The sequence below is a fragment of the Malurus melanocephalus genome, unplaced genomic scaffold (assembly GCF_030028575.1).
Source record: "Malurus melanocephalus ecotype Western Australia unplaced genomic scaffold, MMel_1.1 scaffold_576, whole genome shotgun sequence".
In the NCBI taxonomy this organism is placed as follows: domain Eukaryota; kingdom Metazoa; phylum Chordata; class Aves; order Passeriformes; family Maluridae; genus Malurus; species Malurus melanocephalus.
In genome coordinates, this window is record NW_026623808.1 from 315,168 (window position 1) to 335,113 (window position 19,946).

General features: G+C 37.4%; 1 protein-coding gene across 1 annotated transcript in view; it reads right to left on the reverse strand.

Moving 5' to 3' along the window:
* Nucleotides 1–19,946, reverse strand: part of ACAP2 (ArfGAP with coiled-coil, ankyrin repeat and PH domains 2) — a 59,746-nt gene that overhangs the window by 37,247 nt on the left and 2,553 nt on the right. The window contains exons 2-5 of the mRNA XM_057382608.1: nt 5,282–5,339; nt 2,816–2,935; nt 2,104–2,157; nt 216–274 (exon numbers count right to left, since the gene is read on the reverse strand). Coding sequence (XP_057238591.1) covers nt 216–274; nt 2,104–2,157; nt 2,816–2,935; nt 5,282–5,339 — 291 coding nt within the window. The remainder of the gene's footprint in view (nt 1–215; nt 275–2,103; nt 2,158–2,815; nt 2,936–5,281; nt 5,340–19,946) is intronic.

Consider the following 19,946-nt stretch of genomic DNA (forward strand, 5'->3'; position numbering starts at 1 on the left):
TAATTASATCAGTAAATCATACTATTGCAACATTTCTGCAGCTGGATCTAARGCCTCAGTGATTTGGGGTGATTTTTGACAAAGCCTAATACACACTTCTCAATTTATGAGTGGCTTTTACAGGAAGGATGTTTCACCAAACCATGCAAATCAGACAGATTTTTTAAATTCCATTTTATGTATTATTTTCCTGTGAAAAGTGCAAATTAACTTACTCTTTAACGAAAGTCTGAAGCTGTGTTTTAATTGATCTTTGGATTTGGTCAAACAGAATCTGAAATWAAAGCATAATTATGTAGGTCAGTAACTTAGAGGTACTCATATTTTCTGATTTCAGAAATACMAATGACAATTATGCAGAATTAGGTGGGAATTAGTATTAAACCACTGTGTCTCTAATATCAAAATAYAAAACCCTTCATACTAGTTTTGAAATAAATAAAAGATAATAGGAAGAAAAWAAGGAAAATAACACAAACCAAACATCTTTGCTGCTCTTTTCTTAAAGACTGTGGTTATAAGGAGAGATAAGAGCTCCTGGCATCTTATTCTCCCATGTGGACAATATGAGACATGCCTGGTTTCATAGAAGAAGTTTATTTATGTTAATTGTACAGTAATGTTCCTGAAGAAACAGCTTTGAATGCTAAGGAACAATTTTTTTGGTTCTTACACTTTCACAATTTATCAACAATTAAAACACAAATGAAATCACAGAAAGAACATGCTCTTAACTTCTGGTAAAAAACCAAAATCCATGGATTGAAATAAATCCTGAAAATGCARCATAYATGARTAATTACTACCATTCCTTTACCTAATATGTTTGTAAAAAAACACCCACTGCTGGAYTACTAAAAGTAATGCCAAGTACTGACAGCAAAACCCTTACCAGCTCATATCTCTTTTCTAGAAACACTGAAGGAAAACATGACTGAGTTTAAGTCACTCTTTAACAGTGGTACTGTGTCTTCCATCCAGTCTCCACGTTTTGAGGTTTTCATGACCAAATGAGATGAAAGCCTAAGCAACCCACTCCAGCCTCAGATCTGACCCTGATTTGGGCAGGCAGTCAAACATGAAGCCCCTTCAACCAGAATTGTCCTGTATCTACCAGTAACACATGGCAAATCCTGTTTGTATTCCCATTTTGGGAAATCAGAAAGCAGACAACTAGAATAAAGGACTTCTTGACAAACTGGAATTCATGCTGGGACTACTCCCACTGCTGACATTTAAGCTTGCCAGTGCCTGGGGAGTGCWCCAATCAAGATCAATACCAAAAGATCAAACCAGATGGGAATTCAAATGATTAGAGGACTCCCAGAAATATGAGCCTCACAATCCTGCTTACAGCAATGAAGAGAAAAAATGTGTTGGGCAGAAAAATACATACACATCTTTTCCCCTAAAAGAACAGAAAGAAGTGCCCAGACCACCATCTGATTAGATTTACAGCCTTGTCAACCTTTCATCCACTCCAAGTCTAAGAAAGCTGCTATTTTCCATAAGCTGTCTCTGCTACTCCCCCACTGCTGAATCAGTGGAGATGCTGCATTAGTCTGGTCCTTGGCCTTATTTGTAGCAAAATCATACAAGAAAAAACTGACAGTCATCTAGAACTCAGTGCGAACTTCTCCCACCCCTTCCATCCTTTCTTTCCTCTCTCCTCCTCTAGCTTCTTCTCCCTCTCATGGTCAGCAACAGGCCTGTCACTCTGAGCCAGGAAGCCCTGTTGAACTAAGCAGATTCACAAAAAGCAATGCAGGACCACAACATTTCAGAGCTCATAGTCTGTAACTCTGTTACCATCAGKTTGATTCAAAAAGATGACACTACCCAATATTTACTGTCTAAGAGCACCAAAGCTTACAAATTCCAAATGAAAAATAAACCAAGATAGAAATTTTCAGAAAAGGGGATATTTATAAATACTTTGTAAGCAAAACATTAAAAAAATATTTACAAGTATAAAATCGGAGTTATTTAACACCATTTAAGCCATTGCAAACATTATCAACATGAAAAGCTTTACCATTAATCTATTATCAAATAGAACTGGAGGTGAGCTATCAGTGCCATGTTTCAGCTAGAAATACTCACATTATGATAATTGATCATTTCCTGYAAGGTGTCAGAGAACTTTGTCAAACTGGTCTGTAAAGGGAAAATAAAAGTGGTTAAAGTTAAGCCCTMATAAAAGTGACATTTCAGAGGTCTACAGCTTTTCAGTAAAGAATCTGGGAATTAGTTTTCCTTATAGCATGGTTATGAGACTAAAACCATTATGCTAGAAGGAGAACACAGCTATAATATCAAATAAATCTCTTAAAGATACAAGCAACAAAAATGTTACTTTTACCTACCTGTATGTAAAGAAAAACTGAAGGAGAGCAGAAAAAATTCTAATTGAGTAAACATATAGTAAGCTCACATAATCGAAAAGATTAATTTACAGTATTTAATATTACACTACTTAATATTTCTCATGTTTAATACTCTTACTCAAAAAAACACCAGTTAACGTGTTGTAATCATCAGCACACACGTAACTGTTTCTGTAATGTATGTAATGCAATCTAATACATATTTTCTGAAATTTGGAAAACCCCTGCCACTGCAGGTTAAAGCTGAAACTGAACAGCACAAACACCTCCAGTGCACCACAGCTGAAAAACCTCAGCCTTAGAGATACCAAAAAAAGGAGCAAGAAGGCAAATAATACTATAAACTTCAACTACTTCTCTTGCCAGCTGTTACATTTCACCCTTTCAAAGTTGTTTCTCTACCTCCACTTTCACCTCAAAGAACTTACCTCAACYAAAGTATCTTTACAGGAATATTGTGCAAGGTCTCGAATTCCATTCATGAACTGCTTGTTGGCTGTACAAAATGCTTTCCCAGTATCAATCATTGCAATACAAAGCTTCACCAGCTAAAATGAGTATAAAAAAGGAGAGAAAGTCGAAGGCTTATTGTTTGGTTTTTACACCATCATTTAAACATGAACACCAATAAACTTAGTTATATTAACAACTAATATACCATTGAGGAAGTTACCACTGTATGATTCTTTTAAAATTATTTTTTACTTGATTTATTGTTAACTGAAATTTTGCACATATTTCAAGAGTTTTACAGGGGCAAAAAGTACAGCAACTAAAATATAACTGGTTAGAACCCAAGCAGATGGAGAGGGTATTGTGGTTTCTGAGGAAAAACACCACAAAACAAAAAAGAAACCCACATCGATTGTTTCATCCTGAGACACTCAGAATAAAGGCACAGGAAAGAAAAAGACTGTGCACAAAGCACAACAGAAGAGCCACGGTTACATCTCAGGAGGTGAAATCAATCATTTTTCACTCACTCTGATGGCTTTCCATCCCTACCACTCTCTGCTTCGGTCAGCACCTTAGCYCTCATGGTACTGCACARTCTGAYAGGAAAGTCTTTAGTATCTTGTGATGGATGTTTTCCCACTCTATGAACCATTTATGCACTGGACCATTAATGAAAGAAAGAGTGGTTACTGCAGTTGCCAAGATGCTCTCTTGAGAAGGGGCATATCATTATTGAGTTCCCCCACCCTAAACCAAGCTGAGAATAAAATCAGAAGATTGAACCTTCCTCTCTGAAAGGTTTTTCAAGGATGGTAAACAAATTTTCATGAAAAGCAACACAGAAGTATCCCATGTTGGGGCAAAGAAACCACCCAGTATCCTTCCTGCCTTACCAGTAATTTTTACGTTAACTCAGCTCCTTAAGAAAAAGGGAAAGTTGAGCATGATGTCTCACATTCTCATGAATGTCCAAGTTGCTTGAACAACAGACGAAGTTGTTAAAAAAAAAAAAAAAGTCACTATCAACATTAACTTTTTTCCTTCACCTCTGCTTATAGCTCACAAGCCAGAACCCAGCTTGCTTTCTTCAGAGAGAAAAAAACTGCAGATAATGCAGCCCAAAGTCAAAATTGTGGGACAATAAAATGAAGTTTAGCGTGAACCGAGCAGAAAAAGTTACCAACCAAGCCTAGAAAAATGATTACCCTCAGGCCATAGTTGCTTCAGCTCACCCAAGAAGCTTGGCTTTCAACTTTAGTGTGGTACTACAAAGCCCTGAATAATGCCATTTAAGGAACTCGAAAATTCTTTTCCCCAAAAACAATCCTTTCAGACTGGTGAAAAAGCCAAACTTCCAAGATAGATTTTTCAGATCCTTTAAATACTTACGCTGTTTGATCTAACAAAACATTCAACACTGCTACATTAAAAATGTATCTCATACCCCTCAGCTTCACCAAGATTCACATCAAATAAAAATTAATGATCTTGAATTTGTTTTACAAGAGCAAATTGTTAAACTACAAAAAACAAGAAATATTATTGCAAATAGTAAACAATAAGGTTTGACATCAACTTCGTTTCTAGCTCTCTGCAGCCAATTCACAGCTGCAGGAACAAAAGATTGTATTCAAAAAGCAGTTAAGGAGGTGAATAAATGACATGTGTCTGCCACACGAAAACAGATAAAAAATAATTTAAAACATTTAGCATAAATGCAAAGGGAAGCGACTTCATACAGATGAAAACCAAAAATAAGCAACTCTCAAAATACTAGCAAAGAAATAACAAAAGCTTCCAAAGGTGAGGAAACCAATAAACAGAGCTGAAGTAAGGAGCTGACGAGATGCTACAATTTTTTATATAKATGCACAAAGCATGACCAAAACCAGGATGAATCTGACAGTAGTCAAGTCCTCCAGACAACAGTGAATGATGTATATACCCAGCCTGCTGTGCTTCTGCTGTGCCAGATTACCAAAGATGAGAGCACGGATTTTAAACCTCTAAAACAAAGAGTATCCAGATGTCCCCACAGCATGCAGAGGAGGTATAACAGGATCTCAGTGCAGCAATGACCAAGACCAGGATTTTACCTGGTTGATAAAATCTGGTGAAAGTTGAATGAGTTTGCATGCAGTTCCCCCGGGGCTGAGCCTCAGGGGAGCAGTGAGGGACCAGGCCAGGAGGGAATTGCTCAAACACGGAGCCTCACTGGGGGAAGGATCGAGCTCACACTGTGATTTCAGCTGCCCGGTGCTGCTTCATTCCAGCCTGGCCCCCGAGGCCCAGCTGTGAGCTTGACCTGCATCCCTGTAACCTCTGCAAGAGCAGAGTGCTCGGTCACAACTGACACCTCCCAGCTGGGAACTTAAAACAAAACCCAAACAAATCTTTTGATGTTTTTAAGAACWAATATTGTTGAATTAAAAGCTTACCTTGTCAAGTTTTAGTTCCAGCTCTGTCACATCTCCTTCTACTTCTTCTAAAGCTGCCCTGCATGGATAAAAGAGGTTTTCTTTTAAAATTGTACACAAAAAATACTCTGAGTCTTGGTAGAAGGGACAGACACACATTCATTTAACTCTTTTATTGTCACCACAGCTTTACTTAATTCCAACTATAAAACACCATAAACTTTAACCACAAGAATTGCAGGAAATTTGACTGTAAAAAGAAAAACTACCTTTCTGATAAAACATGGTCTATTGATARAAATTTGAGATCAAATTTTATCAGTCCTATGTCTGTCACATCAAAATGTTCTTTTTCTATTCTTGTATGGACAATAGTCTATACGTTCAAAGCGAACAACAAAGGAAAGAAACTAAAAGACTGAGGGAAATTTCTCAACTCTTCTGGTGACCTCCTGCCTCAAACCTGCAAATAGTGCAGCTATTTCATGAATAAGCTTGCAATGAGGTTAGGAAAAAATACAGCACTTGCCATGCATCAAATAACCTGCAGGAAGTTTGGATGGCACACTTGTTTAGATCCTTTACCTCTACTCTAGATCAGTCAAATCTTCCAGGCTGGTCAAATTTAACTTGCCTGCAAAAGCTGTTTTCGTGGAGCATTGCTAAAGCACAGCTTTTTTTTTTTTTTTTTTTTTTTTTTTTTTTTTTTTTTTTTTTTTTTTTTTTTTTTTTTTTTTTTTTGCTTGAAAGCTGGTATTTGTTTGGACACCTCCTTCCTTATTGCTACCTGAAAAAAACAGAAGACTGAAAATGGATGATACTTTGTTCAGAGTCCATGAACATTGCTGCTTCATCAGGCTATTGCCTTGAGAGCKGAATGGACTCATTTCTGGCAAGGAGTGTCCTTGCTCCCATCACAGGGGGCCCATTCTTCCAGTCATTTCAGCATAACTGCTCATGGAGCCACACTGTTTACCAGTAGTAGCCCATCTTGGGAAAAAAATACTAATAGGAACTTTTCTGTAATGYTTTTTGGAAAATGGGATCAGACATTTCACATTTCACTCCTACAAAAAAAACCCAGCTCTTCCTGGAAAAAGTTATACAGGCAGGGAAGAACTATTTGGAGCAGGAATTTCTTAAGTCAGCTTTATCATTGAGGAGAGACTACACACAACCACAGCTTTACTGTCTCGTGCTAATTCCGTTCTAGTTCACGTGAGTACAAGCCAAAAAAAAAAAAAAAAAAAAAAAAAAAAAAAGAGATTGGATCAGGCACCAAACTCAGGAAAAGGAGTTTTTTTTTTACAAGAACACTTCTGAAAAACGCTGCCAATTGCTTGCAGATCTCAAACACTGAGCATGACATTCCCAGCTTTTGCAGATTTCACTACACATAGTTGCATTCCAGTTCTTGTAACTCAATGCATTCCCACAGTTTTGTCCTAGGTTTTATATTTAAACAATCCCTGCTTCAGACCATGAAGGATTTCAGGGAACATCAACTTCTCTTTTACTTTCTTTTCTTTCATAAATGATTAATTTCCATTTAAATCTATAGTTAATCTTGTTTCGGAGAGCATTAAGGAGAATTTAAAAAACAAAACCCAAAGGAAGGAAAAGTATCTCAATATTTRGACTGCAAYTTTGTAYTTGTTTGTTTATAATYACAGTGCAACMAATTTTTATTTGTTTCTTTGGCATTAACATAAAAGCATGATTAAGTAGCTTGTTTATAGAACTGCAGCATGATCTGATAAGAATATTATTTTTTTAGTGTCTTTAACTAGCAAAGAGTTCTAGCTCCACAGGACTTAATGARCTAGAAGATTCAAAATGAAGAACAGAGATAAAGACAGAGCAGGCAGAATGAAGACAACACATCCATTCAGTAATTAAACCACTATTCCAAGAGGCAAATTTTAAGACAGAATGAGCTCAACTGAAAGAAATAACAACAGAACATAAAAAAAAAAATTAAAAGATGAGGGGCAGGTCAAGCAAAAAGAAGTATAAAACAAAGCAGACATATCACAGGAGAAAAGAGAGATACACCCCATTACCACCTGATCCATTGCAGACCTTTGAAATGCCACAGGCCCCTGAGGCACCCTGAGACTGGTTCTCTGGGTTATTTCCAAACACTGCCATGTGATGGAGGAAYGGCGTATCTGGGCCCTACAGCTGGATATGGATCAAATAGCTGTTGGGTTCCAGCCAAATCCCATTTTAACTCTATGCTTCTTGGGATAGAAATGACTACTTTCACTGTTTCCATTATATAAAAACTAGTAGAAGTTATTACCATGCAATTCACAGTATTAGTCCAATACTGGATTACAAATACAAAAAAAATGGAGAGGATGCCCTCAGACTATTAGATTATAGATACATATATTCAATTATGTTCCACCTAGTCACAAAAAATTGTCTTTGTGCATTCATCCTGGGTTAGCAATACATTATAAASAGCTGATCTGAGCTGTGCTATGTTAATACTGTCCTTATTTTTCTTATTTAATACTTTTTAAAACTACAGAAATACAAAAGCATTTCTCTCTGAAACATCTGTGTCAGGCATAAAGTTCACAGAAAACTCTCATAAATCTGAGTAAATGTCATGTCCAAAGCCAAGACCCACTGTCCAGCTATAAACACAGGAAGTGATGGTGAAACAGCTGAGGACCAAGTGCCAGACCTGACATGGAACAAAACTGTTGCTCCCTAGTGAAGTGGGAGCTGAGAGCAAGGTTTGAGTCATAGTGACCTCAGCCAGAAGGCTCCACAGTAAGGAATAAGGATCAAATCAGGTCCAGTTTATGAGTCAAACATCTGTGGCTTCCCAAGATGTCCAAATACTGCATGGCAATGCAGAAAACCAGAACAGCTGCTTAAGGGTGGAGGACAACTTTTACAAATGAGCAGTGTCCCAGTCTCTTCATGCTCTGTAATGAGGACTCTCAGGAATGTTTCTTTCCTCTGTTGTAACTCCTCTCCTCCACCACCCCCCTATAACACAGCTCAGTTTGCTAGACACAGCTTCCTGCACAGCTGCAGTGCAGGAGGAATATAGGAGATATGGAARAAAACTCAAGACCTGACTTCACAGCCTTTTTAAATGAGGATAATGTCACCAGTTACACAGCCCAGCATACATGAAGGACAGCTGAACTCTGACATCCATCATGGCACTCCCCTTAAGTGACCAGTGAAAGACTTTTTCCAGATTAAGGTATCAGGTCAAGAATCCCAGGAACCAAACAGAACGATGGTGGATAAACTCTCCTCTAAAAAGAGAATRGGTCCAGAAGCTGCAGACATGTGCTAAGGAAACAATATAGTCTGAATTAATCCACTACACACTGGTGACCATAACACCACACACACCATGGCCATGGACAGGGGGCTGCAGGGCCTGTTTGCTCTCACAGAACAGTGGCAATTGCCAGTGCTTTTAAAGTCAGCTCCTCTTCAAATAAAATTTAACTGCCRTTGAAGGCATATCCTGCCTTTTAGTCTTTTCCTTACTCATTCATCATATTCTAGTTTGCAATTTTAGACTGTATTCCTGAAAGTGGGGATGCTGGAATCCCATAAATCAGATATTATAAATCAGATGCTGACAACAAATTGGAGAAGTCAAAGGTGCTATGGGCAACTAACCAATAATTATTAATTCTTGAATTATCGTATCATTATAAAAAGCTTTCAGAATAATAAAAGMCAATAATACAGTATTTTCCAATATTATGTGTTTGGTTTTTTCTTTTAATTGAGAAAAGTTTTGATTCATTTCTTGAATATACATTCAGAAGAACAGGAACAAGTCACAAAATCAATTGCTATTCATTCTGGGGCTTTTGAATACATTCATGTATTTGGACTCATGAAATGGAAATCAATTATTTTCACCACTGCAATTTCAATAGCATTACTACAAAAGTCTTGTCCTCAAATCTCAGAAAGACACAGCTCTCTTGTACATATTCTATCAGAATAGTGCTTTAATGCACAATTTAGACTTCACTAGAGATGATGTCCTTTCAGCCAACATCCACTGCATCTTAAAGACAGCTTGAAAAAAAGGGTACTACTAAATGTGAAACCTGGAAATGAGATACATAAGTGCAASATAAGAATATGGATCTGATGATTTGCAGAAATGTCACCTACTCTGCGTCAGAGCCTATCAGGTGACAGATAGCCAAAAGGACAGTAGACATTAATCAGAGGATAGAATACAAGCTGTAAGTGTGATGTCATAAAGGCAAATTAAAATACAGTGTACCACRAAAGATATTACACTTGCTCACCTATTCAGTCTGGTTTGTCTCTTCCTCCCTTTCCTCCCATAGCAGTTGCACCTTGGGATCACCCTTCAGATGCAAAGCARCTACTCATCGATGAGTTTAGAAACAGCCACAGACTGACTGCTGAGGGCAGCCTCAGGCTGGGGGAACACACACAGCACTGTGACTAACACCACTGGACACTGCCACTTTTCACTGCTGACCAAGGGTCATTTGCTGGTCACTGAGTTGCAAAGGTCCCTGTCCACAAGCACAGGTGCACAGAGTTATTACTTTTCAGAGAAAATATTCACATTTAYCTTGGTTAAACTTCAGGAGCTTTTTTTCTGTGCTTTCCCCTACCTTGCTGAGGTCCTGCTGGATGGCAGACCTACCCTCCAGCTTCTCAGGGTTCCCTGCAACCACTGCGCACTTCATTAGATTTCCTTGATGTATGGTGAGATACACAAAGGTGTCTAGAGGCATGTTTAACCAGTATGCCAAGAAGGAATACAGTTGGTATGTGAGTAATGGCATCAGACAATCAGACTAAAAAAGAAAACAAGGCATATTGAGGGACAAAGAAAGCATACATGGAACAATAGAGCCTAATAACTTTGTGTAACAGGATGGATAGATACAAGAAGAGTTTTACAATTTATGAGATATGTCATAACCATTAATATGGTCTGAAAAAAGAASACTGTTACAGCCTAYCATAGAGCCCATTGAAGTTCTAGTTTGGCACTGCAGAGTTTTTTCCCTGTTGGCAYAGAGCCCCTCCATACTGAGCAACAGATGATGAACTCTCCCTGACATGCTAAGAKAGAATTCCTCATTCATTCTAGTACTCCTTACATTATTAATTCTTCARTYATTGCCATAAAACATTTTATCAATAGCTTGGAAAAACTTCTACAGGCCCTACATRAAYAGTAGGGYTTTTAATCAGAAAGTTGAACCTCCACCCTGAAATCTAGACATTTTCTATGAGCTTGGTGGAYAGAAATATGGAAATWTATTTCCTGAACTGAAGATTATCATGTTGATGAATAAGTCAAGTTTTCAGGTCCATAGCAAGCACTATCTSCATTTCAAATTTCCCTGGAGAAACTGGAATCAAGTTCTCAATACTAAAAGGCCCACTCCTCTCCTTCTCCCAAGTCAGACTTCTCCTCTTAGAAAATAATCAAATGAGATAAAGCAAGGGTATTTACTGAATTAAYAAAATCATTAAAGCAAAGGTCTGCTTTCAGGTATCACTTTTTAAGGTTGTCTGCACCTACAAGGTTTAGTTTCCCCTTAATAATTCATATTGTCTGATATAACAAAGAAATAGGACAAATGCTTTTAAGATACACACTTCACTTAATTTGTTCTTTACTGCTAAACTACACATARCTCAAAGACAATGAACAGTATAAACAAATCAGTCTTTAAAAAGGAACAAGTTCTATTGCCCTTAACATACATRTCTGGAAGTCAAACTCATTACCACTGAACTTGCACTAGAGTTTAATAGTCTATGTCACATAGTCTATCATACACAGCCTGTGCTACCTGTTGGATCTAAATTTTTAAACTTTTCCTCTCACTATATTTTAGCAGTAAACTGCCAGAAATTCCTAACAGTGTTACTTTCCCAATGGTTTTGCTTAACGTTTTTCTCCTAAGCTTTTTTTCACCCGGGGAAAGCCTGACAGTAAGCCTAACCAGGAAGTCAGCAACTAATTTCCTCCACAAAGAGTCTGAGAAGCAGGATTTTCTTCATCTTTAAACTTCAGTGTTTTGTTCGTCAGAAGACAGCTGTTAACAAGATGGGCACACAATGGTGACCATGAAAGCTTCACAGAACACAACTCAATTACGCTGCTASTTGATAAGAATGCAACACATTCATCCTGCCAATGGAGGAAGAATGCAATACATGTTCTGCACAACTCTGACTAGTGATTCCAGCATCCAAGATTGTGTCCAAAGCTTTTTAGGACTTATCATCAGATAAGGAAGTAGGACTACGGTATCAAGATATTGCAACAAAAAAAGGGCAGCAGAAAGGAGCTCAAGGAACTGATGGTGCGGTGCAGAAACCTTGTTGCTGAAAATTTGCCAACATCACAGAGCTGCTTTAATCTTTTAAATCTCAGCAAAGACTCAGGATCTTGAACACAGAAGCAGCAGATGGAATGAAGGATTTCGACATTTGAAAACTCAAGTACATAGTAAGGTCAGGAAGTGGAAGCATAAATACAACCATCAAGTGACCAATTGCAAAAGATACAAGATAGGACATCTAAAGAATACACCCTGTTAGCCTCAAGAGCTGGAGTTACCAGTCAGATACTATAAGGAGTCCCATCAACTTTGCTTTTAAAAGCTGTAAGCAATAACAACCTGAAGAGTGAAGATATTAACTCCAGATTTTGAAAGAAAACACTTATGTACCTGAACTGCAGCCAATGCAGGACGATTAAACATCATTACACAGCCCCAGCATAGGATTCTCAGGATCAATATGCTCAGAACAGATACAGCAAGACTTWATCACCTACACAGGAAACCTCGTGTAAAGTAAAGGCAACTAAAGGCCTGAGTACCATGTAATGAAGCAAAAAGACACCATATAATGTTAATATGAATCTTGTGTTTGTTTTGATTTCAGAAAAATAAGGTAGTATCTGTCCCTTTCTTTTTCTAACTCCCTTAGGTGCTAATTGAAACCTTGTATCATAGAGGAGCACTGCTGTGTACAAACCAYCACAAGCTGGCAAAGCCTTTGTAACCAGAGCTCGCCACGTTTCAGAAGAGCTGAGGACCATTAGCTGTCTACAATTTCAGTTTTATCACGTGGATCTCCTTTACTGAAACCTGAAGGAAGTTTCAGATTTGTTATGAAGAGCAAGTCCTCAGCAAGTATTTACCCTTTTTGTCCATTTCAGAARTTGAATATTTCAGTAATACACTTTTCACAAAACCAGAATGCTCTATTTGACCATCAGAGAGGAGGCTGCAGCTTTATTGTAATACACAGCTTCTGAAACTGAATTTCTTATTTAGCTTTTAGGTGAATACACATACATATATCCTACGCTCASTTWCATAAAGAGCATTTAACAKGTAAATGAATAGTTTTATTCTGCAGTTTTATTGTTCCCTCATACCGCAATAAACAGTTTGTTTGCCCTTTATGCTTTTGCACTGAGGCAGCCAATCAAATGAATCCAATCTCAAACCAMGAGAGTGCATAATTAGAGTAAGACAATACACAAATACAGTGTATTTGTGTTTTTCTCAAATTTACTGTTTTCAAATTTGGAAAGGCCAGTTGTCTTTCCTCGTCATCTCTTTCAAATGATAATCTATTTAAAAGTAAGCATTTGGAACTTTATAACATAAAAACTACAAAATGCATACAGTACACCCACAGTCCTGGAACCCCTCTGGGTACATTTAGTATCTTTTTTTCTCACTACTTTTAGTCATCAAGAGATTTTAAAGGCCTTCGGATTTCATTCAYCTATCCAAGCCAATTGAAGGTAAGCTGTTTTTCAACCAAATAGAAGCTTACATATCCTTTAATTATTACATGTTAAAGGTTTGTCATGTCAAATCAACTACAAATATTTTCAAACAAAGTCTTGCAAGATTGATATGTACAATATAGTACATATTTTGCAATACTAGGCACATTTAGTGCTTCCCCTTGTCATTTTTCATCATTCTTTTTGGGATAAATCAAGTAGGATAGAATAAACAGGCAGATATGTTCTTCAAAACTAGACATTTGACAAAAGAAATGAAGTTAAATGAACACGTTTAAAAACCATTCTCTGCAAACTGGAGATTCTCCTGAAGAATAATTTTGAAGATAAACCCTGTAGAGAGGGTGTGTAAATGTGTATAATCTTTTTAAACAGACTCCAATTTAGCAACACACAAATTCAGCCAGCAACTGCATCCTTTATGAAACATCAGATTCCCCAGTCATCTTTAAACAGTTTTTATCCTCAATAACAACCCTGACTGGCAAAGCCAATGCYATTGTTCCATTGTTGCAGTGTGCCTTATCTGATCAAATACTGGTATCTATGCAGGGATAGTCATCTAAAGCACCTTTTGAAATGACAGAGTAGAAACACGTGATTTCCAGGGTGCAGTTCACCTTATCCTGACACATATGGTTACAACAAATCAAGAGGCACTTGGGATCAAATCTTAATGAAGATTAATAGTTGTAAGGAGCCTAAGCCCAAGATCTGGCTTAAGAGGAGGGAYGGCTACAGAGCAGATGAGATGAACTATCCTTTTCCTGTTTAAGGAAGTTAAGAAAGAAGGGGCCTTGGTCATTATTTACTAAACACTATCTATAGACAGGAACTTCAACTTACATGAATGGTACAAGTCTAGGAAAGACAAGATATAAGCTACTTTTCCAGTTGAGCTGTGAGTCTTCACAGTGCCTTTTGCTAGTGCCACAACACTGCTGCACCTACATTATTTTTCYTCTTCACCCACCTAGTTCTTGTCTGGGTTGTCCTACACCAAAAGTATAACAACAGCACGTTATATAAAACCAATGACATTGTTATAACACCAAATGTTCTTTACACTGAATTTCATCACAAGAATACAGTCAAATGCTGATTGTGATTACTTACACAAAGTACTCAAAATAACCCCCCAAAAAACCCTCAAAAGCCCACACAAACTACCTCTTTCTGTGTAAACAATTACCAACATTCGGACATCCATTTGTGCCCACTGTCCAGCAGCTTGAGCAGCAAGGGGAGAGATGGAATCTAAAAAGGCAYCAGAGAGTGGGACAGGACTTCCAGCATGGACTCACCCAGCCACCACCTCTGTGCCAAGGGGAGAGGGATTCCTGCTCAGACTACAGGACAGGGACASAAGAGGCTCAGTGACTCCCTGGGTAGAGTCCATAGAGCAGAAAGCCAAACCCCATCTCCTAGATCAAATTCTACATCTCTTTTTTGACAGGCAGGAGGCATAACATTCATAGCCAGAAGTCCAACTCTGAATATAACACACTTTTCCTTTGTGCCAAAGGATTGAATTCAASCTTCCATCTACAACGTCATTCTAAATATCAGTACACTAAAATCCGTTACATGATCTCCAGAATTGTGCAAGTTGTACGTATTTTTAACAATAACTACTAGATCACCAATAATTGAAGATATTTCTAAAGCACAGAAATGTGAGTACGTTTGATATCCATGTGTTCCTATTTAAATTAACATCTGGCACACAGAAAGATGGAAATATGCGTTTGTCTTGCATAGAATATGTTTTTTAAAATTTTATCAGATGGAACACATTTCACTACATATGGCTTCTCCAATTTCTCTTTGTATTATATCCAGCTTCRAAACTTGAAAATCACATCATGCAAACTCTCACTAGCTCTGCTTTATGCTTATTCAGAAAAAACTTTATGCAGAGGTCTTCCTTTAATGAYTGCTACAATGGTAGATCACAAACTAATGAAATKAAAAGGTRGCTTGTGCGTGKGCACCTRCTGTTAGATTCTCACCCAAAAATCACAATACAACTATTTCAGTGCCCATTACTATTGAAATACGAACTATAAAAACAATCCAAGGGTATTGTGCCTGAATACTGCAGAATCTTAAAATATCTAATAGAAAACTCAGAACATCAAACAGCAAGCCTGATTCAAGAAAGACTCATGCCACTCTAATAAGTTYACCAGCCTTCTAACAGGCATTTCTGTTTAAAATTTCCTCTCATTCATAAAAGGAACTTGAAKGAACTATTTTGCAAGATATTATTTTCTTAGCCAAATTGTGTCTTGTCAATTTGAAAATTCATGCATGCAATCACTCCATAAATTAGATTTCTCCTCCACATAGGCATGAGTTCTTTGCAGTGCATCACAACAACACAACTCAAGGTCTATTCACTCCAGGTCTGAGCCTGGATACTTCTAATGCTCACAAAGTAAACATTAACCATAAAATCATTATTCTGCCACACATATAAAGAATCCTCTTGAAAAGATTATCAGGARGGCAAAACAATGAGTCTACTGGATTGCTTAAAATTGTCCAGTTTATAGTCATAATGATARTATCTACTATTTCTTATGTTCTTGATCTAATCTGTTAGTCCTATGCAAGAGTGGCAACAAAACTAGGATTTACATTGCCTCACAAAGAAGAATGAAAAACTCCTGCATGTATTAAAACAACATTATAGTCTATACACTAATCTGCATGTCCTCCCCATGGTCTTCCACTGCAYACAGCAACTTTAGCTGTTACTTTTGTTACCATCTGCCACTAGYGAAAAATAAAGCATTTCAATCACTACCTGAACTCACAGGAATATCTAAATCTCAAAACAGCACAGTATCTGCTCACAGTGATCACATGCATTTACACAGTTAAAAYCACTACACATTTTAATAAACTGAATTCTGCATATACAAGTGAGAGGCAAAAAAAGGTAACTAAATTACTCAGAAATTATTCTTCTATTTCCTGCCCATGTAAACATGACACTTCTGCATTTGCATCACCTTGAGATATTTAAAATGATCGAGGCAGCAAGGCCTGCATCAAGACCAAGGCAAAGAGTTCTTGGCTCTGTAAACAGTAATTTCTTTAGTCAGTGGAAATTAGATATTTTCCTTTCCTTTTTTCTTCCAAAACAGGTCATAAGACCAGAGTTTGCTTTGGGAAATTTTTAGAATKATGTATTCTAGTAAAAAGTTAGCAATAATTTAAGCCATATTGTTCACTGCACGAAGTAAGAACAGGAAAAATGCTGACTAAATAATGTGGTTCTGAGTAYGAGGTTGTCAAGAAGCTAAGCCTGAAAAAAGATCACAGGGTGCTGCATACACTGCTGAAATAAGCACGTTTGCTATTCAGAGGCCAAAAATTTCACAGATATGTACAGGGAAAAATAAAGCCAYCAAAAGTACACCTAGCCCAAGACACAGATTTCTGTTTTATAGTTAACACTTTGCTATATGAATATGCTATTTACTAATGCTGTTTTCCAGAGATTTTAACACTGCTACTCCTCCCCCCACCAAAAATATAAAACTATCATCTCCATAACTTTAGTTCTTAATGTAATTACACAAGATGTGCTTAGCCAACATAAATGAGATACTCCAGGCTAAAGAACCAAACCTCTTCAAATCTATATTTAAAACCTGAATGACTGTAAGGACTTGTATAATTACAGTTCCATTGTGCACACACATAAATAAGCTGTCCTTCTAATTCTGCAAGTGCTCATTAARGTTCAGTTGTACAGGCTTAATTAACATCAGTTCTTCAGCAATCATTCTTCTGCTGTGCTACAGCAATGTTATGATAACTTGCAGACTTTGTCACTACTTCCACAATACGCTCCCTTCTCACTGTGGGGGTTTTTAAAAATTTCCAGACAAAAACGTAAAAAGACAAAAACTGAGGAAGATAACATTTCCAGTTACTATTAGCAATTAAGGATGCAGTTAAGATATTTAAATTTGCCCTTATTAATGTAAATCATAATCAAACAACAAGGAAACAGAATCACCATAAATAACCCTATTCTTTGTTACTCCTAAGTGCRCCAGTCAAGCTCTTTTTATTATTATTTTTTAAATTTAGGTTCATTAGCCAAATGAAGACATTCTGATTTCAGGACACATTTCTCTAATCTCTATTAGGAAGAACTGTTAACAATTTATTACTAAGTTCTTTTCAGATTTCAAATATTTCCATATGAGTTTTTCAGAGATGTATTTAAGAGGGATCTTTGATTAATTTTCTTTATTCTTGAATGATTTCCCTAGAAGAAAATGCTCTAACATTGCACATTATGTTAAAATCTATCCCCCTTTCTTTAGGTCAATCATTTTCTTAATGTACATTTGAAAGGCATAGTTATAGATTTAAAAATACATCAATCATTGACTAGAAGCTGCAGCACAGTCACTGCAATCTCCACAGAAGTGCAGAATTAGGAATMTACAATCAGTTTAACCAAGTTTAACTCCAACAGATTCCCAGCAGTGTGGACAGGGATGTTKTACATGTGTAATTTGCCGGCACCCCACCAAGACTGTCCTCCACGTCACTTCAGTTACAAAAAGTGCACTTCTACAGTCTCATACAGGAAATTATAAACGTTAACAACCACGTAAGTATGAAAAATGCTAAATACAAACTCAAGCAAATGCTTGGCAGCTTCCTCTTTTGACTTAGTGTATCTTTTTTCTATTCTTCTGCAATACTTTCCACCCTCTGCTGCCAAGTACGTTACAAACTTGCTTTTCAGTCCCAAACACCAAGGGCTGAAAGCCCAGACCAAATATTCCTTTGGAAATTTGTTCTAAAACAGCTAGGTAAGTCTGAGCAAAACTAACAGATTTTGCATGCAGAGTTCTTGGTCACATCCCTCTTGACACTTTAAATGTGGCTGAGTTCACCCCCAGGAGCAGCCTCAATGATTTCAGTGGAGCCACACTATGCAGATGGGYTGTGCTATTAACGCAGGATGAACATCAGGGATTTGTTGCCACTCACAGCAGGTCAGAAAGCAGTTACCCTACAGCACCTTCCCACTGGAACTCAGCACTGAAGGGACAACTCTACTGATGCTCCCGTTCCACATTTTCTCCAGAAGGTAACAAAAGCACACTGAARTATAYGAGTTAAGCACTTTTGATAATTTCYCTGACTACTGAACAYAACCTACTCCAAATAGGTTAAATAAGTCCCTTTCTTATATTACTCATTGTTTAAGTGACARAACATTTACTATTATTTGGGAAACAGATGCTTACTGACAAACCTTTTGTTACACCGTGGAAAAGAAGAGAGAAAAAAATACATCATAAATCTAGAAAGCCAGAAAGTGGCACAAGTGAGCTCTTCAAGCTCACTTCTCCTAGTTAAGCATGAGGTGCACTTCAGCTGGCTCCATATAGACAGAGCAGGGCCAAAACCTCAGAGGAAAAAAGCCAGCACATAGCAGTGACAAGCCAGCCYTATAGCACAGGCCTGCCCACCTGGAGCAATGCTTTAACTCAGYCAAAATGGAAGAGTCCTCAGAGGAGTCCTTTTGAAGGGAATACATTAYAACCACCAGTTCTACCCAGAAACTACTTTTATTAAGAGTGGTAATTGACTACAGTTTCATTTATATTTTGATCTACCTCATTCATCCATCATCTGTTCTGCAGCTGGGGTCTCAGGAAACAAATAGAAATTAAAAAGCAAAAAAAATGTAAGCTTCAGCAGCAGTGAAAGATAAGGACAAAGAAATTACCTCGAAAACACAGAGCTTTTTACTAATGCATTTTTAAAGACTGATCAGGGATCAGCCTGAAGGTTTTTGAAGAGAGTTCTACAACTGCACACATTGCAAGYAACTGAATTTTGCTTTTTCTATTATATGTTGTTTATCAAAATTGTTAACTGCTACTTAGAACAGCTGTATTTCCACATCACTTAAAATTGCTTCTCCCTTCTAGTAATTTAGCTCCAATGATTCATGTGGTTGCTATAGCCATACTTCATTGAGAAAAAAAACATTCTTTAGGTAGAAGACCAAAAAAAAGAAAATGAAACAGCAACGAAAAAGCCTATTCCATTAAACTCTGAAACTTAAACTCTCATTGTTTAGAAGAGAAAGAATTATTTCACAATGCTATTTGCATATCAAAGAACGACTCCAGGAATGCCTGATTATGTACACAGAACCCGCCAGCACAGCTCAGTTCTTACTGTTCAAGGACTGYTCCAAGGCCCTTCCTCAGGCAACTTCTTCATTTGATGGGAAGTCACTGACACATTGTTGGAGAACTGCAAATGCATTTCCTTGCTAAATCTTTGGTCTGTCCATATTTTAGGAGTGGGGATGGTGACAGAAAAGCACGTGATTTCAGCGAGATTATTTTCAAAGCAGGTTTAGCAAAAAAAAGAGTACACATTTGCAAAAGTGTCCCTGAACTCGTAGCTTTTTCCCACTACTTTAAAAATCAGTTTCTAAACATCAAACCCCCAACCCCAAACTGATTTGGCATGTTGTAAGTTTACAAATCTAGTGATGCAATAAGCCATTATTGCTTCAGGTTTTATAATTCAGAGATTTCTTTAGTGGAGGGAGAGAAAAAAAAGTATGCCTTGCTATGATGTAACTCATCATACATCTGTTCATATGTGAACCTTTACAGCCATTATTATCTAATCATGTATCAGCACCTCAAGAGCTACGACCCATGGTCCTTCACAAGCATTTTAAGCAACGAAACAGACCCTTTGTTTCTGTGATTCAGGGCTYAACTAAATCTCAAAKCTCAGAGAGATCRACATGAACTTCACAAGAAATAGATAAACAAAAAAGCCATG